At 33.9% G+C, this 22,090-nt stretch overlaps 5 protein-coding genes and 1 pseudogene across 9 annotated transcripts in view; 2 read left to right on the top strand and 4 right to left on the bottom strand.

Annotated features, from left to right (window-relative positions):
- On the bottom strand, positions 42-829 carry LOC109336769. The gene is made up of 2 exons (XM_019573577.1): positions 215-829; positions 42-171 (listed from the first exon to the last, which is right to left on the bottom strand). Exon 1 carries the CDS (start codon positions 758-760, stop codon positions 221-223), a length of 540 nt encoding a protein of 179 aa, XP_019429122.1. The 5' UTR covers positions 761-829; the 3' UTR covers positions 42-171; positions 215-220.
- LOC109335575 (histone-lysine N-methyltransferase ASHH1) lies at positions 2,369-7,757 on the top strand. Of its 2 annotated transcripts, none has more exons than XM_019571715.1 (11): positions 2,369-2,530; positions 3,443-3,472; positions 3,779-3,843; positions 4,482-4,638; positions 4,994-5,080; positions 5,251-5,335; positions 5,413-5,506; positions 5,598-5,796; positions 5,978-6,012; positions 6,521-7,013; positions 7,257-7,757. In XM_019571715.1, exons 2-11 carry the CDS (start codon positions 3,470-3,472, stop codon positions 7,527-7,529), a joined length of 1,491 nt encoding a protein of 496 aa, XP_019427260.1. In that variant the 5' UTR covers positions 2,369-2,530; positions 3,443-3,469; the 3' UTR covers positions 7,530-7,757. The 2 variants fall into 2 exon arrangements, with proteins under 2 accessions (XP_019427260.1, XP_019427259.1); XM_019571714.1 differs by having other exon boundaries at positions 2,369-2,503; positions 7,257-7,581.
- LOC109335579 (phytosulfokine receptor 2) lies at positions 7,985-9,568 on the top strand. Of its 2 annotated transcripts, XM_019571720.1 has the most exons (2): positions 7,985-9,336; positions 9,386-9,568. In XM_019571720.1, exons 1-2 carry the CDS (start codon positions 8,230-8,232, stop codon positions 9,389-9,391), a joined length of 1,113 nt encoding a protein of 370 aa, XP_019427265.1. In that variant the 5' UTR covers positions 7,985-8,229; the 3' UTR covers positions 9,392-9,568. The 2 variants fall into 2 exon arrangements, with proteins under 2 accessions (XP_019427265.1, XP_019427264.1); XM_019571719.1 differs by having other exon boundaries at positions 7,986-9,568.
- On the bottom strand, positions 10,539-14,610 carry LOC109335577 (probable serine/threonine-protein kinase At1g54610). 3 transcript variants are annotated; one of them, XM_019571718.1, is made up of 8 exons: positions 14,043-14,608; positions 13,241-13,525; positions 12,834-13,151; positions 12,473-12,694; positions 12,069-12,163; positions 11,220-11,319; positions 10,946-10,956; positions 10,539-10,724 (listed from the first exon to the last, which is right to left on the bottom strand). In XM_019571718.1, exons 1-6 carry the CDS (start codon positions 14,442-14,444, stop codon positions 11,220-11,222), a joined length of 1,422 nt encoding a protein of 473 aa, XP_019427263.1. In that variant the 5' UTR covers positions 14,445-14,608; the 3' UTR covers positions 10,539-10,724; positions 10,946-10,956. The 3 variants fall into 3 exon arrangements, 2 of the variants coding, with proteins under 2 accessions (XP_019427263.1, XP_019427262.1); XM_019571717.1 differs by having other exon boundaries at positions 10,541-10,956; XR_002106212.1 differs by lacking the exon at positions 12,069-12,163 and having other exon boundaries at positions 10,541-10,956; positions 14,043-14,610.
- Positions 16,827-21,547, bottom strand: LOC109335582 (annotated as a pseudogene).
- Positions 20,756-22,090, bottom strand: part of LOC109335573 (protein GIGANTEA-like) — a 29,997-nt gene continuing 28,662 nt past the window's right edge. Inside the window, exon 16 of the mRNA XM_019571712.1 lies at positions 20,756-20,768. The gene's annotated coding sequence lies outside the window, so the exon portion shown is untranslated. The remainder of the gene's footprint in view (positions 20,769-22,090) is intronic.

The raw sequence follows: 22,090 nt of genomic DNA on the forward strand, positions 1-22,090 counted from the left end.
TAATGAAGAAACTTGATGAAGTAAAATAGGAGTGGTAAATATAATGAAATGAAAAATTAAATATTCAACAGCTATTGGTTTTATTAATTGTTGCTCTCCCTCCACACTTTGAAATGAAACAAAAGGACACCTTAAAATCCCCACACAAATTACTCATATCTCAACATGTATCAATGAATGTATGTACATTTCTGCATGTAACCATTGCAAGTCTGAGACATCAAAGATGATCTGTGGTTCTAGCTGCAATTTTGCTATACAACATGATCTCGGAGTTAAGAGAAGCGATAACCGGGTTAACTATTCCGGCGCCAGCCAAACGCCTGTTACATGTAACCGGTCCATCAACTGCGACTGCAGCATCATAACTAGCAGTTTGAGCATCCTCCTTCAACTCACCAAGGGCACTCCTGAATGATAAAACAACTTCATCATAATCAAAGTTTGCACATTGTACAAGGTCTGGTGAATTTGTTGAAGCTGCTAATTCCTTAAGTAAACTTTGCCCTTCCATCCCTTTGTTCAATGCAATTTGTAGAACAGCTTTTGCAAGTTGAACAATGTTCTTTGCTTTTAAGACATTTGGATCTGATCCCACAGCTCTCATGCAATTTGCTTTATCCTCTAAGGTTTCATCACAGATACCTTCAATGAGACTTTTGCCACCTTTTCCTTTATTAGCTTCTGCATGCAAAAATGCATGAGAAATGAAGATCAAACCAAGGGTGAACAAAAGAGAGCAAATTGCTGAGGATTTCATTGTTGTATCTGTGGTGAGTATTTTAGAGGCTCCTTATTTTGGTTATTAGTGGGAGAGAGTAATTTGTTATATGAGTTTATGTTCTTTATAGTTCTTTTGGAATTCTAATTTAGGATAATCACCTTATTAATAGCTATGTACAACGAATGCTTGGTTGTGGTGCATGCAGATTTAGTCTTTTCAATTTAACAAAACCATGTAAATAATCTTCTAAATAATGAAACTCCTCTAAAAAATCAAGGGACATTGATTCAAGTGGTACATGCTTGATTCCCCTTAAGCAAGGTCTCAGATTCGAGTCTTATGGATGAAAAAAATATCCGCTGAGAGAGTTAATTTCACGTACCTATGGATGTTCCCGACTCGGACAGAATTGCCTCCGGTGCAAACAAAAAAAACTTTTAAAGTTAGCAAAACTGTAAAATAAATAGGTAAAAGTTTATTCACCACTAATAATTAATGTATGTGGAAATCTCAAAACATTTTAATTAAGGTAACAAATTTGTGTTGAAAGTTTGCATTGAAAAACTACAATTTCCCAACTTAAAAGATCTTGACTTACTACTTTTGTGAATGACTTTACCTAATAATTATTTTCGACTTGAAATCATGACAGCAATTGCTTCTACGAAAAAATTACCAAATTGAATATAAAAACATATAAATAGATGTTTTCTTTCAGTGAGAGTGTGAAAAATAAAGAAACAAATAATAATTGTGAAGGTAGTAAAAAGAAAGAATATATAGTTCAATATATAACTCATTGACTATTTAAGTAAAATAATATATAAATAAATAGTGAATAATGTATTTATTATATATAAATTTTTCAACTACATAAATGTTACAATAATTAATTGATTATTTTTTCCTGTATGTTTAAATCACACATGCATGTGTGGTTTATAATCTTATTGGACTTGCATAGGACCAACAATTTTGGGAGCAAGATTCTTAGTAATTGATAAACTTTACTGTGCCAATTTTGCGTTTTAAAAAAAATGTTACTCCAAAAATTCATTAACAATATATGCTATTAATCATCAATCTCAATTATAAATTTTTGCTTTAATTTTTCACATTATAAGTGAAGAGTTTACAAATTTTCGCTATATTAAAAGACTTGTTTCCTCCTCGTATGTATTTTTTTTTTTATTTCCCACATGTATCCTCATACTGGAAGCAATCCTATCCGAGCCAGAAACATCCACAGATATTTGGGGCTAACTCTTCCAGCGAGTATTTTTTTCATCGACAAGACTCGAACCTGAGACTTTGCTTAAAGACATCAAACATGTATTTGGTTATATATTGCAATAATTAGTAGATATATTATTATTGTTAAATTATTATTTTTTTGTAAAAAATTAACATTGATTATTAAAACATAAATGGAACAAATTCACCTAATTATAAAGTTTACCTATATGCAATTTTGCATTGAACTAATTTATATCCCTAATCAATTCAAATTGAGCCGCATAATCCCACTATTAAATATGGCACAACTAATTTGTTGTCATAAAACAAAAAATCGTTACAATTTTAAAGAAATAAAAATAATTTTATTAAAGCATATTATTTTAAATATTTGTTTCAAAATTCAATTATCATAACCATTTTATAAGTTTCTCCGATCGAGTCCAACACCTAGGCCATCTTCAATGTCACCACAACAATACTTTGCCTGAAACCTACGCTACCGGCAACATTCACCGGAATAATATCATCTCCGGCGCCGACGTAGGACCCCTTCTTTTTATCTTCGAGGTTCGTCGACGTTTACCTTTTTGAACTGCACACATTCATCACTTCCCTAATCTTACGGTTTCACTGCTTTTCTGATTTTGGTCGCGAATCTGTATTTGCAATTGTTTTTTCCCCACTAACTAGCTAGAATAGATTTCTCTGATTCCTTAGGTTTTAGGGTTTTATAACATAGCTCAACTCTCTATTGTCCTATTCGAATTCTTCATTTATGTTTATATTTCACGCTAATCCCTAGTAGCAACACTGAAATGTTTGATTTCATTGAGTGAATAGAGAACTTTAGATTTGGTTCGGGTACTACCTTATTTTTTATTTACTCTATTTTGATCTTAAAAAATGTGGAGATAACATCGTATCCAAATGAAAAGGGAAGAAAATAAAAGGAAAGACGAAAAATTTGGAGCAAATTTGTATGTTATATATCTTAGAGCGTGGTATTTTCACTGGGATATTCACATTTCTGCAATTCTGGCCGATGCTTCAGTATTATAGGCTTAAAATTATTTGATAGGGAAAATATCTTCTGGAATTTTGGATGGGGAGAGAGCTATGGTCTAGCACTTTCCATGCCTCTAATGGTGGAAAATAGCCAAATGCATGAGTACTTACCCGTTTCTAAAGGGATACATAACAATTAGATAAGTGGTTGAAGATTTTGTCCAAAACGAAAACCCTTTTCCTCTTGTAGTGATTAGCAACCTGAGAGGGAAAAGTGAGACTTCTGATTCACTACATTGTCTTCTTGTAAGACGCCCAAGCTTATTTTGGTTCTGTTGTTTTGGCTTAATTTTTTAGCTGATTGTTCTGTGTAAAAAGTCTTAAAAGATGAGTTCTGAATATAATGTTCTTTTAAGTTTATGTGCTTTCTTCCGTCTGTCTTTTAGGATTAAGTATCTCTCCTACTTTTTTCAGGTTGCATGCAATACAACCATTACTTAGATGGTAAGTTTTTTTCTTTGTTTGTTTTACTGCTCCAAAAATATCATAGGCAAAACTATTAGGAAAGATTTAATGATCAATGTTTTGTCAACAAATATGATTTATGACAGAGCATCATGATGTTGTTTGATCCACGTAGCCGACACACCTAGTGGGACTAAGGCATGATTGTTGTTGTTTGTTTTCCCCCTTTCCTCCATTAGTGTCTAGGTTTTTCTGATTATTTTCATGTTTATTCCCTATACAAACCACTATTGTTCATGTTGTTGTGTGTTTTAGTAAAGTAACAAAGCGATTATTTGTTTGAAGGATCCTCATGTCGAAGAATTGCCTCAATACATACATATAATTCAGAATGATTTTTTAACAAGAAGGTCAGTAATTTCCTCAAATAATATTTTCTTGATGGTGTATTCCTTTCTCCTTCCTCTTTTTTTCACCTATGATTCTTTGTAATTATAGTATATTTTGATAACATCTGGCAATGCACTAAATCTGGTATACTGCAAAATCCATCCCACCTAAGGATTGCCTTTGTGAGGCCAGTAATTCAGAAATAAAACTATCATTATGCATTTGTAAGAGTATCTCTATTTCTTCTTCTTCATCTGTAAGCTCTAGTTTCAAAGGAATTATCTAATTGCTAATGGTTTGCACTAGTTGGTTAAGACATCGGCTGGTGTCTTTGGTGAAATTACTTTCTTTAGCTTGCCTTGAACTCTATAGTTGATAACTTTATATGGTCAGTAAGACCCTCTAAATCACTTAGTGTTAAAATTTCTTATTTTCAACACTGAACTGAGTTTATTAATGGTCTCTAAATTTTCTTAATAATAGTCACCACTCCACAGTCCACAAGAGCAGGACAATATTTATAGATATTTCTAACAACATACATCATGATGACTAAGCCAGTGAGGAATGAAAAACTAAACAACTATTTTGTATCATAACTCTTGACAAAGCGTTACAGGTGTTTTGATTATTTTTCTCTTATCTTTTTTCTGTCAAGGCATAAGAAGCAGAAGGAGGAGGATATCGCTATATGTGAATGCAAATATAATGCTAATGATCCTGATAGTGCATGTGGAGATGGCTGCCTGAATGTATTAACCAGCACTGAGTGCACCCCTGGTTATTGTCCCTGTGGTATTGTTTGCAAAAATCAGGTAAGCTCGTGTTTAGGTCTCTATGTGATAATATATCTTTGTTATGTTATCTAAATTGGAGTTTAATTGCAAAATGAAATACAACAAAATTTACAGTCAATTTTCTTACTATAACCACCCTGCAAGTAGTTGATCATAAGAAGTTATCATTCACTAGCTATGAACCTGTCTCTTAGGGCACTTGTCATAACTTGTTACATATTTATATTCCACTTCTGCAATTTTTTTGGTGTAAATTTTCTCTCATTGGCATTGAAGAGTGGCCTTCCTGAACAGTGGTGTTTCTTGTTTCTTTAAACCCTCGACCTCCTTTAACAGTGACTCCATTTTCATGTCCTGGATGTCATGATTACAGAAATTTCAGAAGTGTGAATATGCAAAAACAAAGCTGTTTAAAACTGAAGGACGTGGATGGGGTCTGGTGGCTGATGAGAACATTAAGGTAATCATATACTGAATAGCTGTGAATTTGGAAAACTAGAAAGTTCTTGCATATATTGGTTGATGCCTTTGCACTTTCTGGCTATGTTATGGTTATGGCGAAATAGCTGATTTTTTACACATTTCTTTAGTGTAGTAGTGCCACACTTGAAATTAATTTACTTCATACAGGCAGGACAATTTGTCATTGAATACTGTGGAGAAGTAATATCTTGGAAAGAAGCCAAACGTAGATCCCAGGCTTATGAAACTCAAGGTCAAATGTTAATTAACTTGATGCTTCTATTTGATATGTGATTCCATGTTTCTGTGAAACTTTAATTTGGTTTGCAGGTCTTAAGGATGCATTTATCATTTGTCTTCATGCCTCTGAATCTATTGATGCAACTAGAAAGGGAAGCCTTGGTAGATTTATAAATCATTCCTGGTAAATCACTTCAGACTTGAATGCTACGATTTAGTACAACGAATGTCTTTTGTTATCAAGGTTTGGCATCAACTGAATGCTAAGTTTGCAGTCAACCAAACTGTGAGACCAGAAAATGGAATGTCTTGGGGGAAATAAGAGTTGGAATATTTGCAAAGCATGATATTCCTATTGGAGCTGAATTGGCATATGACTACAATTTTGAATGGTTTGGAGGTGCGAAAGTTCGCTGTCTCTGTGGCGCACTCAAATGTTCTGGATTTCTTGGAGCAAAATCTCGTGGTTTTCAGGTAAGTTTTTGACTTAAAAGTACTAACTACTAATAACCTCAAAAAGTTAAATGATTGAATTGAAAGTTTAATGTCTTTTGTTTATAAGATTTTCATGCATTTTTTACCCACAATTCCTGCTACCACACTATATGTGGTTTTAATAATATAATTTTCTTCTTGTGGAGAAATTTCTGAACAGGAGGATACTTATCTATGGGAAGACGACGATGACAGGTAACTTACAATACATGTTATTTTGGTGATGCGTTCATATTCATATAGCAGCTTTCTTTCTCTTTATTATGGATCTGCCCTAGATACCACTTGCAATAAGCAATCAATAAAAGGCTGCAGTATTTGTTTCCTGACATCTGAAACTACCGCCATCACCATTTCAAAATTTCCAGTTCTTTTGGGTTTTGAGGAAAGGAATACAATTCTTTTAAGGGTTTAAATACCATCACTGGTTCAGTGGTGCTCTGATATGTTAAGATTGGGAACATGCATCAATTATTTGTTTCATATTGTGGCATTTGTAACTGCCTCCCCTGCACTCAGTTTGGCACATGATTCTGTTCAAATATTTTTTTACTTGCTATATAAGAAACCAGCCGACTTTAGATTTGTGATTATGGTCAACAAACTCATTTAGCATAGGTCTGTTTTTGCACTATTACTTCAATTTCATTTTCTGTTGATTTTTTGGTTCATCATCAATCTTTATTGCTGTTGCTGGCTATAGGTACTCTGTTGAGAAAATTCCTGTATATGACTCTGCAGAGGATGAACCGGTGTCAAGGCTAAGATACTTGAACTCAGAGACTTATGTGAACAATTTTGTTGGTAGAACTGAACATTCCATGGATGATATACTCATAGCTGAGAACCTATCAGAGGCTACTACTTTTAATGTTCAGCCACTTGATTCAGTTCAGATGATGGATTTAGATGTGAAGACAATTAAAACTGAAGTAGTAAGCAGTGATAGGAAATTGTACACCCAAGACACTGAACAGGATTTCCCCCAAAAGAATAATGCAATCGTATCACGTATCCGAAGTACTACTGCAGGCAGAAACTATCGCATCGGACCAGGATCCATATCTACCAAAAGATCATCAAGGGCATATAATGGTGGTAGGTTAAAGAATCCCATACAGAAGAAAGTTGATGCAAAGTTTGCAGCTGGACTCTTAGCATCAAAAGAAGCTCAAGACGAGATTTTAAAATGCGAGGTATGACTTTCTTTGGTATTTTCTTGTGCTGAACATATTATCACTTTAGCTTTCAATTCCGGATCAAAACAATAGAATGTATTTCACCACTTAGATTAGATGAGACTTCCCCTGAGGGTTGGTGCTGTATCCCTAAATGTATTTTTTTAACCTCATTTCATCACACTATATGTAATACATGGCTGTAATTTATATTTCCATGTCTAGTTTTGATCTAAAATTGAAGGATACCATGGCATGCAGGAAATAAAAAATGACGCAACATCTGGTCTTGATTATTTATACAATGAAATAAGGCCTGCGATTGAAGAACATGAGAGGGATAGCCAAGACAGTGTATCTACTAGTGTAGCAGAGAAGTGGATAGAAGCTTGCTGTCTAAAATTGAAAGCAGAGTTTGACCTTTACTCCACAATTGTCAAAAACTTTGCTTGCACTGCTCACAACCCACCTGGCCAACCAAAACCTACTCAAGTTGATAATAATGACAACGAAATTAAGCTTTTGACAGGTTGAAAGATCACCCATCACATTTTTTTCAGTTATTATCTGTAATCATGATTTCACATATATGTGGCCAACTTTCAGCAAATTTTATTTTTACTATTATCTGTAAAATGTCAGTGTTAATCTACTAATGTTGATCCAAGTGACAAAGAGCTTAGTTTCCCTTGAGCAATAAGCCATGAGAGACCATGACTCCTATGTGTTGCTTTCATTCAATTTGAAGAGCATTTTCTTTTATATATTTTTGGAACTCTTTGAGGAAAGAGAAAAAAAGATATATACATTAACAGTGTAAGAGTTTTTTACATTATCATTGTATTATCCACCATTCATTTTTTATCATCATTGACTTTTCATAAAAAAAAAGTAATTAAAATGAAGGGTAAAAGATATACCGACTATATATACATCTTTATATTGTTAGTGTATCAATATTAATATTTGAAAACACATGAATGATAGATAAATTTAATGAGAATGGATATATGTTATTGAAAGTGATTGATGGTTGAAAAGTGAAGATAGACAGAGAATGATGGAAGGTTAGAGTAAACAAATTCGTTGACTGACTCAGTCGTTGACCACAACACAGCAACTTCCATGAACCCTCACCTTTTCCATTCTCTCTCTTTTTCTTCTCTCTCTCTCTCTCTCAACACTGAACTCATTCCCTTCTCTCTCTCTCTCTCTCTCTCTCTCTCTCTCATTCATGGCCATTGATCACACCTTCGTTGCCATTCTCTCTGCCATCGCCACTTTCCTTGTAGTCTCTCTCATCTTCACCATCATCATCCTTCTCTGCCACCGCCACAATTCCTCCAAAACTCGCACCAACGCCGTCCGAACCCGACCCGCTCCGAACCCTAATCTATCCCATTCCGTCTCCCTCGTCGACGCCAGCTGGTCCTTCGACCCAAACCTCAAGATCTCTATGGAAGAACTCGCACACGCCACCAACAACTTCTCCTCTCACCTCATCGTCGGCGATGGAAGCTTCGGCCTCGTCTACAAGGCCCGCCTCTCCTCCGGCGTCCTCGTCGCCGTCAAAAAACTCTCACCGGACGCCTTCCAGGGCTTCCGCGAGTTCAGGGCGGAGATGGAAACCCTAAGTAAGGTCCGCCACCACAACATCGTCAAGATCCTTGGATACTGGGCCTCCGGCCCCGAGCGGTTACTCGTCTACGAGTTCATCGAGAAAGGAAGCCTGGATCAGTGGCTTCACGAACCCTCTTTCGTTAACGGCGACGGTATCAACGACGTAGTTCGTTTACCTTTGTCTTGGGAAACAAGAGTCAAGATAATGAACGGTGTGGCCCACGGGCTTTGTTACCTTCATGGGCTTGACAGCCCAATTATTCATAGAGATATTAAGGCTAGTAATGTTTTATTGGATTCTGAGTTTGAGGCCCATATTGCTGATTTTGGGCTTGCAAGGAGAATCAATTCGGCCCATTCACACGTGTCGACGCAGTTTGCCGGGACGATGGGTTACATGCCCCCTGAGTATAGGGATGGGCTTAAGGTGGTTAACAAGAAGGTTGATGTGTATAGTTTTGGGGTGTTGATGCTCGAAACGATGTCCGGTCAGAGGCCCAATTTGCCGAAGAAGTTGGGCCAGACAGATATAGGGATAGTCCAGTGGGCCAGGAAGATGAAGGAGGAAAATGATGAAATGGAAATGGTTGATGTGAATATATCAAGGGAGGGAATGAGGGAAGAGAGTGTGAAAGAGTATGTAAGGATTGCTTGTATGTGTACAGGTGAGTTACAAAAGGAGAGACCTGAAATGTCTCATGTTGTTCAGTTGTTGGACTCAATGTTGCTTTGAAATTTTTGGTTTGGTGAGGTCAGAAGAGATCATCAAAATGTAAATACCTTACCTTAGAACATAGAACCAACAATATTGCAAATATGGTTTGTTCAGTGTGATTTTTTGTGGTCAAATTGTTTAGTGTAATTTTTTATTTGGTGAAGATTGTTAAGTGTAGTGTTATTATTGCAGCATGTGGTTAATAAATAATGTGATGATAGTACTAGTATTGAAGAGATTGAGTTAGGTAATGAAATATGTGGACTCAACAAGAGATTCTTTATTGAGTTGGGTAAGATATTTTTCAACATTCTTAATTATATTAGCTGAGTCGACTATATAGATCGAACAACTCTAACTTGTAAGTTATTTTATATTAAAAAATGAGTGTGTTATTATATATATCATCAATGGTTTCTCCAATGATCCAAGAGCAAGAGGAAAATAGCATGCTTTGTATCAAACAAGCAAAGAGTTCAAGATGTATCCAAGAACTGAGATTAGTAATAAAGTTATATTCTTATATTTACTTATTTTCTTTCTTTTAAACGTATGCTCTATGTTCTTAACTTCTTATACAAAAAAGATCTTAGTAGAGTAGGATCCTAACAAGATCTTAGTATAATTTTAACAAAGAAGCTTTATGTCTTAATCTAGAGATAATTGAAGCCTTTCTAATACAGCTAGTAAACTAACTTAAAATAGTTTACTTTTACTAAGACATAAATAAATTTGTATACCTGCTAATTAGTTTGCATATTTTTTTTCCTTCTTAGTTATGGCATTTCATTTCAGTAAGTTCAGCAATTCAGGGGCTTCAATTTTTTGTTGACTTCTTCTGTTAAGGATCATTGACCTATTCTCCCATTGAATACTCTCAAGAAGTTGATCTTAAAATTTTCTACCAAATTATTCTTTTGCTGGAGAACACTCTTCACAAGTTGCACAAAAGAATGCTGCAAAAAATGTAAACAATTCAGTTCTAGTTCCTCTCCAAAAAGTTATGCAGCACAATTTTCTTTAATTCATTCATTGAAGCTTTATTTATTGTAAATAGTATTATTATGAATAAGATTAAGGCACCTAAGAAACGTTCTCAACTCAAATGTCCACATTTGCATATGAATAGATAATACAAAAAATACAAACTTGTCAGTCCGAGATTTTTGAAGAGAAGGAATTGCCAAATCAAATCAAAACAAGGGCAAAGAATATGAGAGTTACTATCATAATACATTATAAATGATGAAATGAAATTAACCATTTTGGGTTTACATAATTTAAGATTGCCTAGCCATCAATTTCAAATGGTAAATTTTCCCTCTTGTTACAGTTTCTGAATTCTCTGGTGAAAGTAGTAGACCTTAAAACATGGTCTGGTTTGTATCTGTTATTGTCTTTCTTGGTTGCATTCGGTTTAGACTTCGGGAACGGAGGAAGGTTCTTGATGTTAGCACCAACATCAGCATGATGATGGATTTTCTTGGAAGGCTTTTGTTCTGAAACCATAAATGGGGAGAAAAAGAAAGGTGAATGATCCTTAACAGATGAGTTGCTTCTTGTGGTTGTGCTACCCATTTCTTCACCTGCAAGATATTCCTCTGGCTTTGGGCTTCTTCTCAATTCCTGAAATAATATATGTACACAAAACATAAATGAAATATATTCTCATCAGTCATAAAAGTGGACAATTTGTCATTTGTCACCATCTAACTGATAGAACATTATCTTATCCGAGGAATTAGTTAGATTTAGTTGATGTAACATAACTAAACCAAACTAAGTCTTTAAGATAATGTTATATAACTGATCATCAATTCATGTCTAGGATATAAATTTACATCATCATGAAAATTAGAGATGTCTAAGTCCCAAGGTTTAATACTAACCTATTTACAAGAAACAGAATGTTCTATTTGCCTCTTAGATGCTAAATTCTTATGATGATCAAGAAATGTGTGACTCCGCCTGATTTTAGAGTTCATGTACCTGTAGATAGTAGCAAGGCAATCAAATTTATTTTCCAGCCCAGAAAAAAAGCTTACATCTTTTCTTCAGTTTTTACAGAATCACCAAACTAGGAAAATAAATTTGGAATGTTCAATGCTGCATATTGAACAAAAAGAAACTCCATGTATAAACATATGTCAGAATCATCCAAACCAAGTACAAGTATACGGGGAGAACAAGTAACAGATAATAAATTGTCAAATGTGTGAATCTGAATAATCACACAATAGTTTGAGAATTGCCTCTTTGAAATTATTGTAAATATTCTGTAATGTATAGGTCATCTCATTAGTATTATGCACTTAGTAGGCTAGCTCTTCTATGTCAACAATAAAAAGCAATGTACATAGGTGTCGCGTAGCCGAAAATCGGGGAAACTTAAACAACACTGCTTTAAGAATGGCAACAGATGTTAGCATAAGGCTTTCATGACAGAAAAACCTTCCATCCAATATTTAGGTCATAAAAAGGTGTCTTGATCAACTAGATATAGTTTTCATTGCTTCTTGAACCAACATAATCTGCTAAATACTCAAAACAAAATCCATTGATCGTGTCTATGTAGTGTATAGGGCACAATTTTCACTAAGAAAATAAGAGATATAGCATCATTCATTGTCACATATACACGTGGATATATACTTAAGCTGTATCCGTGTCTAACAAATTGTGTGTTCAATAGTTCATTGATTCTGTTCGCAGAATCTTTATTGGGAAAAATGACTTACTTGATCTGTTCTTTGACTTGATAGAGCTCATCATCTTCACTGTAGACTACAGGCAGACCAGAGAGGTCACATGCCAATGGGCTGGTAAAGAAAAACTGCAGCCAAAAGATTCTCTCATGTGGGAAATTTGGGATAATTTGAGGTAAATATTATTTCACATGCTTGTGCATGACTTTCTAAATCTAATAGTGCTATATGATCAGTATTAATAAGACTGGTATCTGTAAATTAACATGTAAACTGCCTTATAAAGACATGGTTATTTAGTATGCACATATGTAAATTCAAAGACAACAAATTGCAATTGGAAAGAAAAAAAATCAATTTTCAGGAGAAGTATTTTGAAATTTGAAGTGTTTAATGAGTTGGGGTCCGAACCAAAGCATAGAATAGGCATCAGTCACCTGATTTTTAAGAGCTTTAGACGCACTGCCACGGAATGCAGGATCCAAAGCAAGCAGAGTACATAAAAGACCCAAAGAAGATGAAGGGAGATCCCTGAAAGTTTCTACAATGCTAGGTCTATAAGATTTTGGAGGTCTAAAAGTTGTAGAAAGATTCAATTTTTTCCAATACTCCTCTGATGGTGTACCACATAGCCTGAAAATTTTATGAAGTTGCTCAACCTGAAGTAGTGAAACTTCATGATTAGCAGAACCAAGTAGGAGTAAAATATAACATAAAATTATGGAAAGCTTACATAGAAGACTTGTGCTTATATGAGAACAAAAAGAAAGAATTTTCACATCATCTCAGCATTATTACCTCGGTTCTAGCAGGCATGATTGGAAATCCTGTAAACATTTCTGCTAAGAGGCACCCAGCACTCCATAAATCAATACCAACTCCATAGTCTGTGGCCCCTAACAACAACTCAGGAGCTCTATACCATAGTGTCACAACCCTGCTTGTGAGAGGCCGGTTCTGGTTTGGATTGTAATAATTGGCAAGTCCAAAATCTGCAATCTTAAGCATCCCATTCTTATCAATCAAAAGGTTTGATCCCTTGATATCTCGATGCAAAATTCCCCTATCATGGCAATGCTGTAGACCCGAAAGCAATTGACGCATATAGCACTTGACCTACATGAACTTCTTAAGGTTATTATTCAAGGAACATCAAGGGATCCAAATGCTAAAAATGTCCAAAGCATCAAGGAGAAGCTTTTAACCTGTGGTTCGGTTAGCCTCTCCCCAGGACGAGCAATAATTCTTGCCAAATCTGTTTGCATGAAATCAAAAACTAAATATATGCTATACTTCATTCTTGAAGTGGCTAATCCTTTCAGTTTTACTACATTGGGATGATCTAATCTCTGTAGTGTCATAATTTCTCTTGCCATAAATTTAATACTTCCAGGCTTTGATGTATTGAACTTGACCTTCTTGAGGGCCACAATTTCTCCAGTGTCTCGATCTAGAGCTTTATACACGTTGCTGTATGTTCCTTGTCCTACCTTCAAAATGTAAATAATATTAAGCTAAGTCAACTAGCATACTACATGGATGAACGACATCATAATACTCTATCATAAATCATGTTCATTTACAAAGCAAAAACCAACTATCTTAGCCACTAGACCAGAACAACTCATTGATTGTCATTCTTTAGGAAAGTGAGCAAATTAAGTTGCAATTGAATATCATTACAGATAATAACTTTTTCTAATCTAGATAGAGATCAATATCATGATTCCATAATTGCTTAAGACTTTCATAATATAACTATAACTGATGGGATCCTTCATTTAACTTAATACACACTTTTAGGCAATAATTGCTTCTTGCTAAATCAAAGCCACATTCTCTCAATTTGTGATCCAAATGCAAATTTAGCTGAATTTAGAAAGTATTTTTTCTTGACCAACTTGGTAAGAAACTCTGTAATGTAAGAACATGAACCTTCATCATAGCTGTGTGCTTAACTCAGATTAAAAACTTAAAGCATAATTGAGAAGAAGAAAAGGTGTTAACCTTATCAATCATTTTGAAAGATTCAGCACTCTTGGGAACCAAGCCAGCTAAGACTTGTATAGGAACATTATCAAGTAACCATCTTGGCCACCCATCAACCATTTCATTCTCATTCTCATTCTCAACAGAAGCCTTCATTAAAAACTTGTTATTACCATCAACAACATCAACATCAACATCAACATCAACATCTCTCTTCTTTGCATCATTGGAAACAGAAGAGTCAAGTTTATTATGGTTTCTGGGTGGTTCTACTTGTACATGATGATGAAGAGTTTGACCAGTGGATCTTCTATGAGGAACAAAGTCATGATTAGAATAATACCCATTTTCCAATTTCAACTTGTGTAGAACCAATGAGTAATCTGATTCTTCACAAGGCTTAGCCTGAACACAACCCATACATAACACACAAACACCACTTTTTCTTCTTCTTCTTCTTCCTCTTATTATTATTAATATTATTGTATCATTGTTTTCTTGAGCTTATTAATTCAAAGAATGAACAAAGAAAGGAAGAAGCATAGAGATATAGATGAGAAAATAATGCCAGATTTGGTAGCCGCCACTTTAATCAATAAAGACTTGTTGGAGACTACCTGGATTGATAACACATTAATATTTTAATTATAATTAAATTTATTCTTAGATAATAGTGTCAAAAACTATAAAAGTATTTGTTTATAAATGTGAATCGTTAAGTGCATCTTCATACGAATTTTTCTTCACTTTAATTTGAAATACAAACCAAAATGTTTTTCTTCATTCAAGTTTAAACGAATAGGGTCACCACTCACCAATTTATTTACATTTTTGAATGTTTATTTCATAAACAAAGTACTTTGTATTAAATATTTAATAAAGACAATTTTGTTACCGATAGTAATTGTACCAAAATGAGTAAGAAGGGTAGGAATGTGTATTATAAAAAAGGTGTAAAATTTATACACATGCACTCCATCTTCCAGTATTTATTCAGATTATTTTTTTCGAAAAGGCAATCATAATTAAATATCAATAATGAATAATATAATAAAAGTGTATAAAACTCATATATCGTGAGTGCATATATCTTTTTCTCTTATAAAAATGCATGGTGATTGAGATACCTATAAAAGTTTTTGGCAGTACTTGTATCTTCATAAAAAGAATTGCAACACTTTCTAAATAGTTTGTTGGCTTTTTTAGCATAAATTAAAGACAGAAAGAGAACAGTTCCAACAAATGTTACAAATACAATGAACAGAGACTGACGGTAGGAGAGTGAAGTCACGTTGTGCACACGTTTCTGTGTTTGGTCCCATAATAATATTAATATTTGTTCTTCTAATAAAAGTAGGTCCCACACCCTCAGATTTAATCTCAACATATTTTCATTTTCATTAAAAAACTTTCAGAAAATAGCTACATTTCTAGATGTTAATAAAAGTAATACGTGAATGATTCAGTAATGGTGTACAAAAAATGCATATTTATTAAACTCAAAAAAACCTTACACTATTCATTCATTAAGTTCAGTATAGTATTACAAGTTTACAACAGTAAAAGTTACCTTCAAAGGAGCTTGAAAATGAGTATCTTTCCCTTGATTTGTCATCACTTGGAAAATATATAATACAATATAACATTTAAGTCTTAGTTGGTAAAATTTGGCTTCTACTCATCTCATGAGCTTGCTTACAACTTGAGTCATTAACAACCCAATGAGTTAAAATTCTTGGTTTGTTACATAAGTTGAATTTAATCTTTTAAATATTCAGCTAATCACCTTGTAGCCGGGTCAATGTATATATGTTGTTAATAATAATGTTTTAATTTAATATGAGCATATGATTTGTATTTTTGGATTGTTAGTCCAATTGAACTGGCAAAAGAAAACACGTGCAATGATTAGGCAAATTAGCTCCAAATTAACTGGTTCCACTAACACAAAAATTGTAATAAACATATTAGATCTACATAAAGCTACAAAGGTAATGGGTGCAAGTAGAAAAGGTTTTGCCCTCCATTGCTAATTTCATTTCTGCTAATGAAGCCAAACAAAGGACCTTGATCTGCTTCTTTAAGCATCTTCACTTTCAAGTAATCCTTAAGCTCCTTAGAGTTTTGCCTTTCAAAGTCTACTGATCAATATAGAATGTAGTAACCATTTTAATCATTTAGGACTTACTTAGTTGTCATTTTCTTTCTTTAATTTAATATTTTTCTCTCTCATCATGAGAAACAAAAAAGGAAAGCATATCCTTTTTTATCTTTCTTGTACTTACATCATTTTATAGAAACAGGAATTAAAATCTAAGGAATTAAGAACTTGATATTTCTGCATGAATGACCAAGTCATGGATGACTCAAATCATCCCAACACTAGTCCTTAAGCATATCCTTAGACAATTAAATTATAATTACAATGACATGGGCTTTTCTCTTTTCCTTCCACAGACAAGCATCAAGAAATCGGGTCAACACTGCTGGATCACAAGATTGTGCCACTCCATGTGGCACTTTCTCTTATTGGTTGGAAAACATATATTTAGGTTTAAAATTTAATAATAAAATATTTTTCTGACCAATCAGTGAAAGTGACACATATAGTAACACACTTTTTGGGATAGAAGATGTGCTCCCAAAGAAATCCTAGTTCTATCTAAATATCTGATATATTTCAACCATACTCAATAAAGAAGCTTGGATAACCAAAGTATGGCAGAGCAGTAAAGACCTTAAGTTTGTTACCAAGCTATCAGCAAAAAGTTCACTTCCCAATCATAATAACACAGATTATTCACAGAAGCCTACATTTGTATTACCTTTCTTGTAGATATTGCCAGAGCAAAGAACTAAAACTGTGGATCCATATAAAAATAAGAACATGAAGTAGTATAAAAATGAAGAATCAAAGGCAAATCATTCACACAAGACAAGAATTATACAACAAGTTGATGAGGAGCAGAGGAGCAAAATTTAAAGCTGCAGCAGCAAGCTATTATAGACACAAATAATCACTGGGGCAAGATGATGGTGTATAAATCTTCACCAACTGAAAAATGTTTGCTCCTTTTACTTCACGCCCAGTGATGGATTGTGTTGGCAGTGAGTGACCTGTTGAAAGGCCCTGTCAATCTTGATCAACTCGAATTTACATAATCGCACAGGAACAAGTTCTTTCACTTCCATTATCAAATTCATCATCTGATCCATCTGCTTCACTGCAGGAATGCAAATTCCATCTTATATAATCAATTACAAGAAGGTAATAGAACAACAACCCAACCTTAGTCTTACAGGGCGGGGTCGGTTAAAGTAGGTAATAAAACATGAAAATAAAAAATTAAAGGAATATGACAAGGAAGAGAATTATAATACACTTTCATCACAACCATCTCATTGGATGTAAAAGGTCTCAACAATTCAACATAATCCATAAAAAATGATGGGTTCGGGTCCAGGACAGGATAGAATAGATAGAAAAATAACCGACAAGTATGCTAACTAACTGCCTTCATTACCAAACAATAAATACTAGCTGGCAAACACACTCTACTAATTGCCTTCATTGTCAATCTCAACATTCTAACTTAAGTATGGCTTCATTTACACTTGCTTATTAAAATTATAACAACAATCAAGTCTTAATCCCATTAAATGGAGTCAGCTAAAATTATAAATGCATAAAAATGATAACATAGAAATATAGTCTCAAGATTTCCAATCACTACACTTATACTCTGTTGCCAAACTTCCATTCTGAACAAAAATTGCTTAATTCGCACATTACCATGCTCCTAGTGCTAGCAAAGAATATTATATTTCCATTTATAATTTTTTTATTTAATCACAAACTTGTATGTTCAATACTAATTTATTACCATCTTAGTATTGGACCTACAAGTTCTTGCACTAACAACTGTTCTAATCTTTGCTAGAGAATTTAATTCAAACTAATAAAAAACAAAAACTAGATGGAATATTATTATATTTGGTGCTAGCACTAGTAATGCAAATAATATGCCAATTAATCAACTCCTATTTAGAATGGAAGTCCCGCAAAGATAAATGGCTAGCGTACTTATTCAAACTATTTTCAAATGTCAAAAGAAAAATAAATTGAAAATGTTGGTAGTTGAATGTTGTTTGTGGATTAGATAGAACCAAATTTGATTTGATTCCGTGAATGTTTATCATAGTGGTCCCTATTTGAAAGAAAGGGTTAAAAACACATTACAGCATCTAAAGTTCTAAAATGTGCACACTATCTAATACAACACTACGCTTCTTCTCTTTTATTCATTTAGCAGCATATCTATATTTTTGAAATATTTGATTGCAGGTTGCCTTAGTTTTTCTGGTTCAAAGACTTGATAGTAAAGGTTGATCTCATGTGATTGTGGATACACATGCAATCTCATCACAATCGAAGAATTCTTTTTAACTTCAACCGGGTATTGTATGAGCTATCAATTACTGCAATAAGAACACCACAATAAAGTGTAACATGTGTTAAGAATAATAACAGAAACTAACTTCACCCCAAAAGCTAACTTGCATGGGAGGGTACCCAAATGGTTCATTTCTCATATACTCAACTGAGTATCATGTTACGAGTATCTAATACATGTTAGAATATCATGTTATATATCTACAGATGGTCAAACATCTTGAAAGACAATGATATCATGTCAGAATATGTAACCTTAACTCCATTTCCCTAAAATTAGGTGCCTAGGTCATAGGGGAGGTGTGCTCAAATCAGTATAAATGATTCACTACAATGAAGCAAGCACTGATATGAGCATCGAATAAGATAAGTCGAGACATATTCTTGAAAATGCATAATACAATACATTTGGGTTACGCATATAAAATATGCGTATAAAATTCATAAAACATAATAAACATATAATAATATAAAAATTCTAAATATAGAACATATTTCTTAAAAATCAGTGAATACAAAATGAAAATCACATTGTCATAAAGTATTGTTTACTGCCCAGTGCCCACAAATAGGAATAAAATCAATCAAGTTTAATCTATGATCAACATTATGCAAATGCATTTCCTCTTCTTTCTATATGAAATACACATGCTTTGTTTTTTCTCTCACTACAAGTTCACTTGGTAGATTTAATGTTATGTTTCTCCCTTCTATCTACTTAATTGACTGTGTTATGTTTTCTTCTCATTTTCTCTCTCTTAAAATGCTATTGTATAGTACTTTGGGTGTCTAGATCGGAAAATATGTTAAAAGTATCAGAGAGTATCCGGAAAGTATCAGATATATAATTATTTAAAAAAAAAATTGATACTCTATGGATACATATCGATAAAGACATAAAGTATTGGAGAATATCGAATACATCATATACGGATACGTGAGGATATTGAAATATCAGTGCTTCATAGATTCACTAGTCACTCTCTACTGATGTGGGACTTTATAATATATACTGGCATCCTCTTATAAAAGGTCAGAGAACCAAACCACACAACAATAAAGAGCTTTAGATGCTTCCTAACCTACGACAAGTTTTAGTATTACTCCTACATAAACAGAAGACTACCAGGACTCTGAAGAAGCCTTTAATTTTCAAGGAGAAAACACAATAAATTTAGACCTATTTCAGGATTGAGTTAGATTAAATAAATAGGAAAATGGGATCAGATCAATTAATTTCTACACTGTATGTCTTAAAGCATCCCACATTTTGCACTCTTATCAAGGACGGTACCAGTTTAACTGAACTGATTGGAAATAAAACTCCTTAGGGCTTGGAGAAACAATGTGAGCAACTTCTCCAATCAGAACTCACTTCATATTTCACATCACAAAAATGAAAACCAATTTCACTCAACCCAGCCTCAAGACAAACTGCTAGAAGTTATATCATATTCATATAACACAATAACAATTAAGAGATATAGATAGATTTATAATAAAGAAAGAGGAAATGAAAATAAAATACCTGGGCTCAAATTCTCTTATTTCGACAAGCTCACTGCCATAATCATCTGTCCACTGCACTTTCCTTCTCTCTGTTTGAGCACCAGTAGCATCAATCCCCTTTCCACCTGATGTTTCGTGTTCACTAGCAGCGTCAACAGGAACTGATACATTAACTTGTGGCCTTTTTAAGCTACTTTTAAGTGGAACCCTTACGTTATCAGTATTACCATCTACATGAGCAGAAGGATCTTTTCCATTGTCGGAAACCAAGGGCAGTGGTGAATCATGCTGTTGAGCAGGGCCCACTTTAAGAGGTGACGGAGTATCAGGCCCTGCGGAAGTGCGACCAAAGCAAACAAAGGAGGCACACCGGCGGGAGGGCCGGTTCTTTGTGGAATCCAGCTGGAGTTCGGGGTCAGAAACTTGGATTACCAACTGGTACTGGTTCCACGGTGCAACTCTCATGGGTTTATCCTCACTCCTCTGGCCTAAGAGGAGAAGGCTCAGGCCGTTACTGAATCCTGATGACGAAGAAGAGAAGAAACCTCCTCCTTCTGCTGCAAATAACATCAGTTCTGCTCATCGGCACACCATAAAAGGATTTTTTATATATGGCTGCCTCCCCTCAGAAGAACAAAGTCACAACCTTTTCAACCAAAAGCAAACAGAGATCAGAATGACTCTCCATATTTTCAAAAAATTCCATTTCATATATTCCGTAACTTTTTTAACAACATTTTCCATTCCACTTACTCCTTTCAATCATTTAAAGACAGAATATGCTCACATGAACATATTCAACACTGACACGAGTCACACAACTAAAAAAGAACACCTCACAGGATTAAAATGACTATGACTTCCACAAGCAATGTGAATCTGTTATATAAAATTCAAATATAAAAAATAATATAATAATGAAGGGGGTCACAGAGTAATTGAGTTTCTATTTTTGCCAAACTATCAAACTCGTCCAAACTAGTTATACAGAAATACTCCCAAACATCTTTAATGTAAACGGACACATAAATTTTGTCACCGTCCCAATTAACAAGCACACAACAAAATCAAAAAATTATTTATATTGATTAACCCACGAGACAAAAAATAATAATGCAAATTTCATACAGAAATCACTACAGATTTTTTCAAAAATAAAAAATAAAAAAGGATCTCCAATTCAATACAATCACTACCAGGGCAAAATGTTAGCAAGCAACACAATCACAGTTTCGTTTAAACAAAAAATCATTAAAAAATTCAAATCGCCAAATCGACACAGTTTGTAGCAAATGCATGAGAAAGACAAATACAAATCCCAAATAAACTGAAATAGAAAGTATTGGCGAACTTTCACACTCAAATCGAAAGCGATATTTGAAAATGTGTCGGTTCTCTGTCTCACTTTGTCGGAAAACAAATTGAAAATCTTAGATCGAAGAATAATAGAGAGGAAGTAAAGAGTACCGAAACAGTGCCGGAAAATGAAGGATAGAGGTGATCGGCGCGTGGATCAACGGTAGAAAATGCAGTGAACGGAAAAATGGGCGAGGAATAATAAAAGGTGTTAGAATATTTTAATTTCTTCTGGCTCTAATTCTTTAAAAGGAGATAGGGATAGTGACGCATACCGTGCATGATAGCGACCCGGCCCCATTTATCAATGTGCGCAATGTTTTTTTTTTAAAGTTTAAATTCACTTTGAAATCAGTAAGATTATAATATATAGGTAATAGTAAAATACATAATTGCATTTATCACTTCAAACAAAAATATAAACATTTGATAAGATATCTAAACATGTATTATAAATAGAAGAAAAGTTTTCACATTACAGTAATTAAAGATATTTATGAGGAAACATCATAATTAGCAATTAAGATGAAAATAGAATATAGAAAGATTTGGTTGGAAACTATTAAAAATGAGAAACTTTGTGATATAAAATTTTTGGTAAACAAAAATAATAAATGAGAAACATAGATAATCATTAATTTTTCATAAATATCTTTGAACCTAAGTTGTGTTACCTAAAAATTCTAATTAAATTTTTAGTATTATCAATAATATTCTTCACCCTATGAATAAGAGTATAACTATTAAT

Source organism: Lupinus angustifolius, chromosome LG20 (assembly GCF_001865875.1).
Source record: "Lupinus angustifolius cultivar Tanjil chromosome LG20, LupAngTanjil_v1.0, whole genome shotgun sequence".
NCBI classification, from domain to species: Eukaryota; Viridiplantae; Streptophyta; class Magnoliopsida; order Fabales; family Fabaceae; genus Lupinus; species Lupinus angustifolius.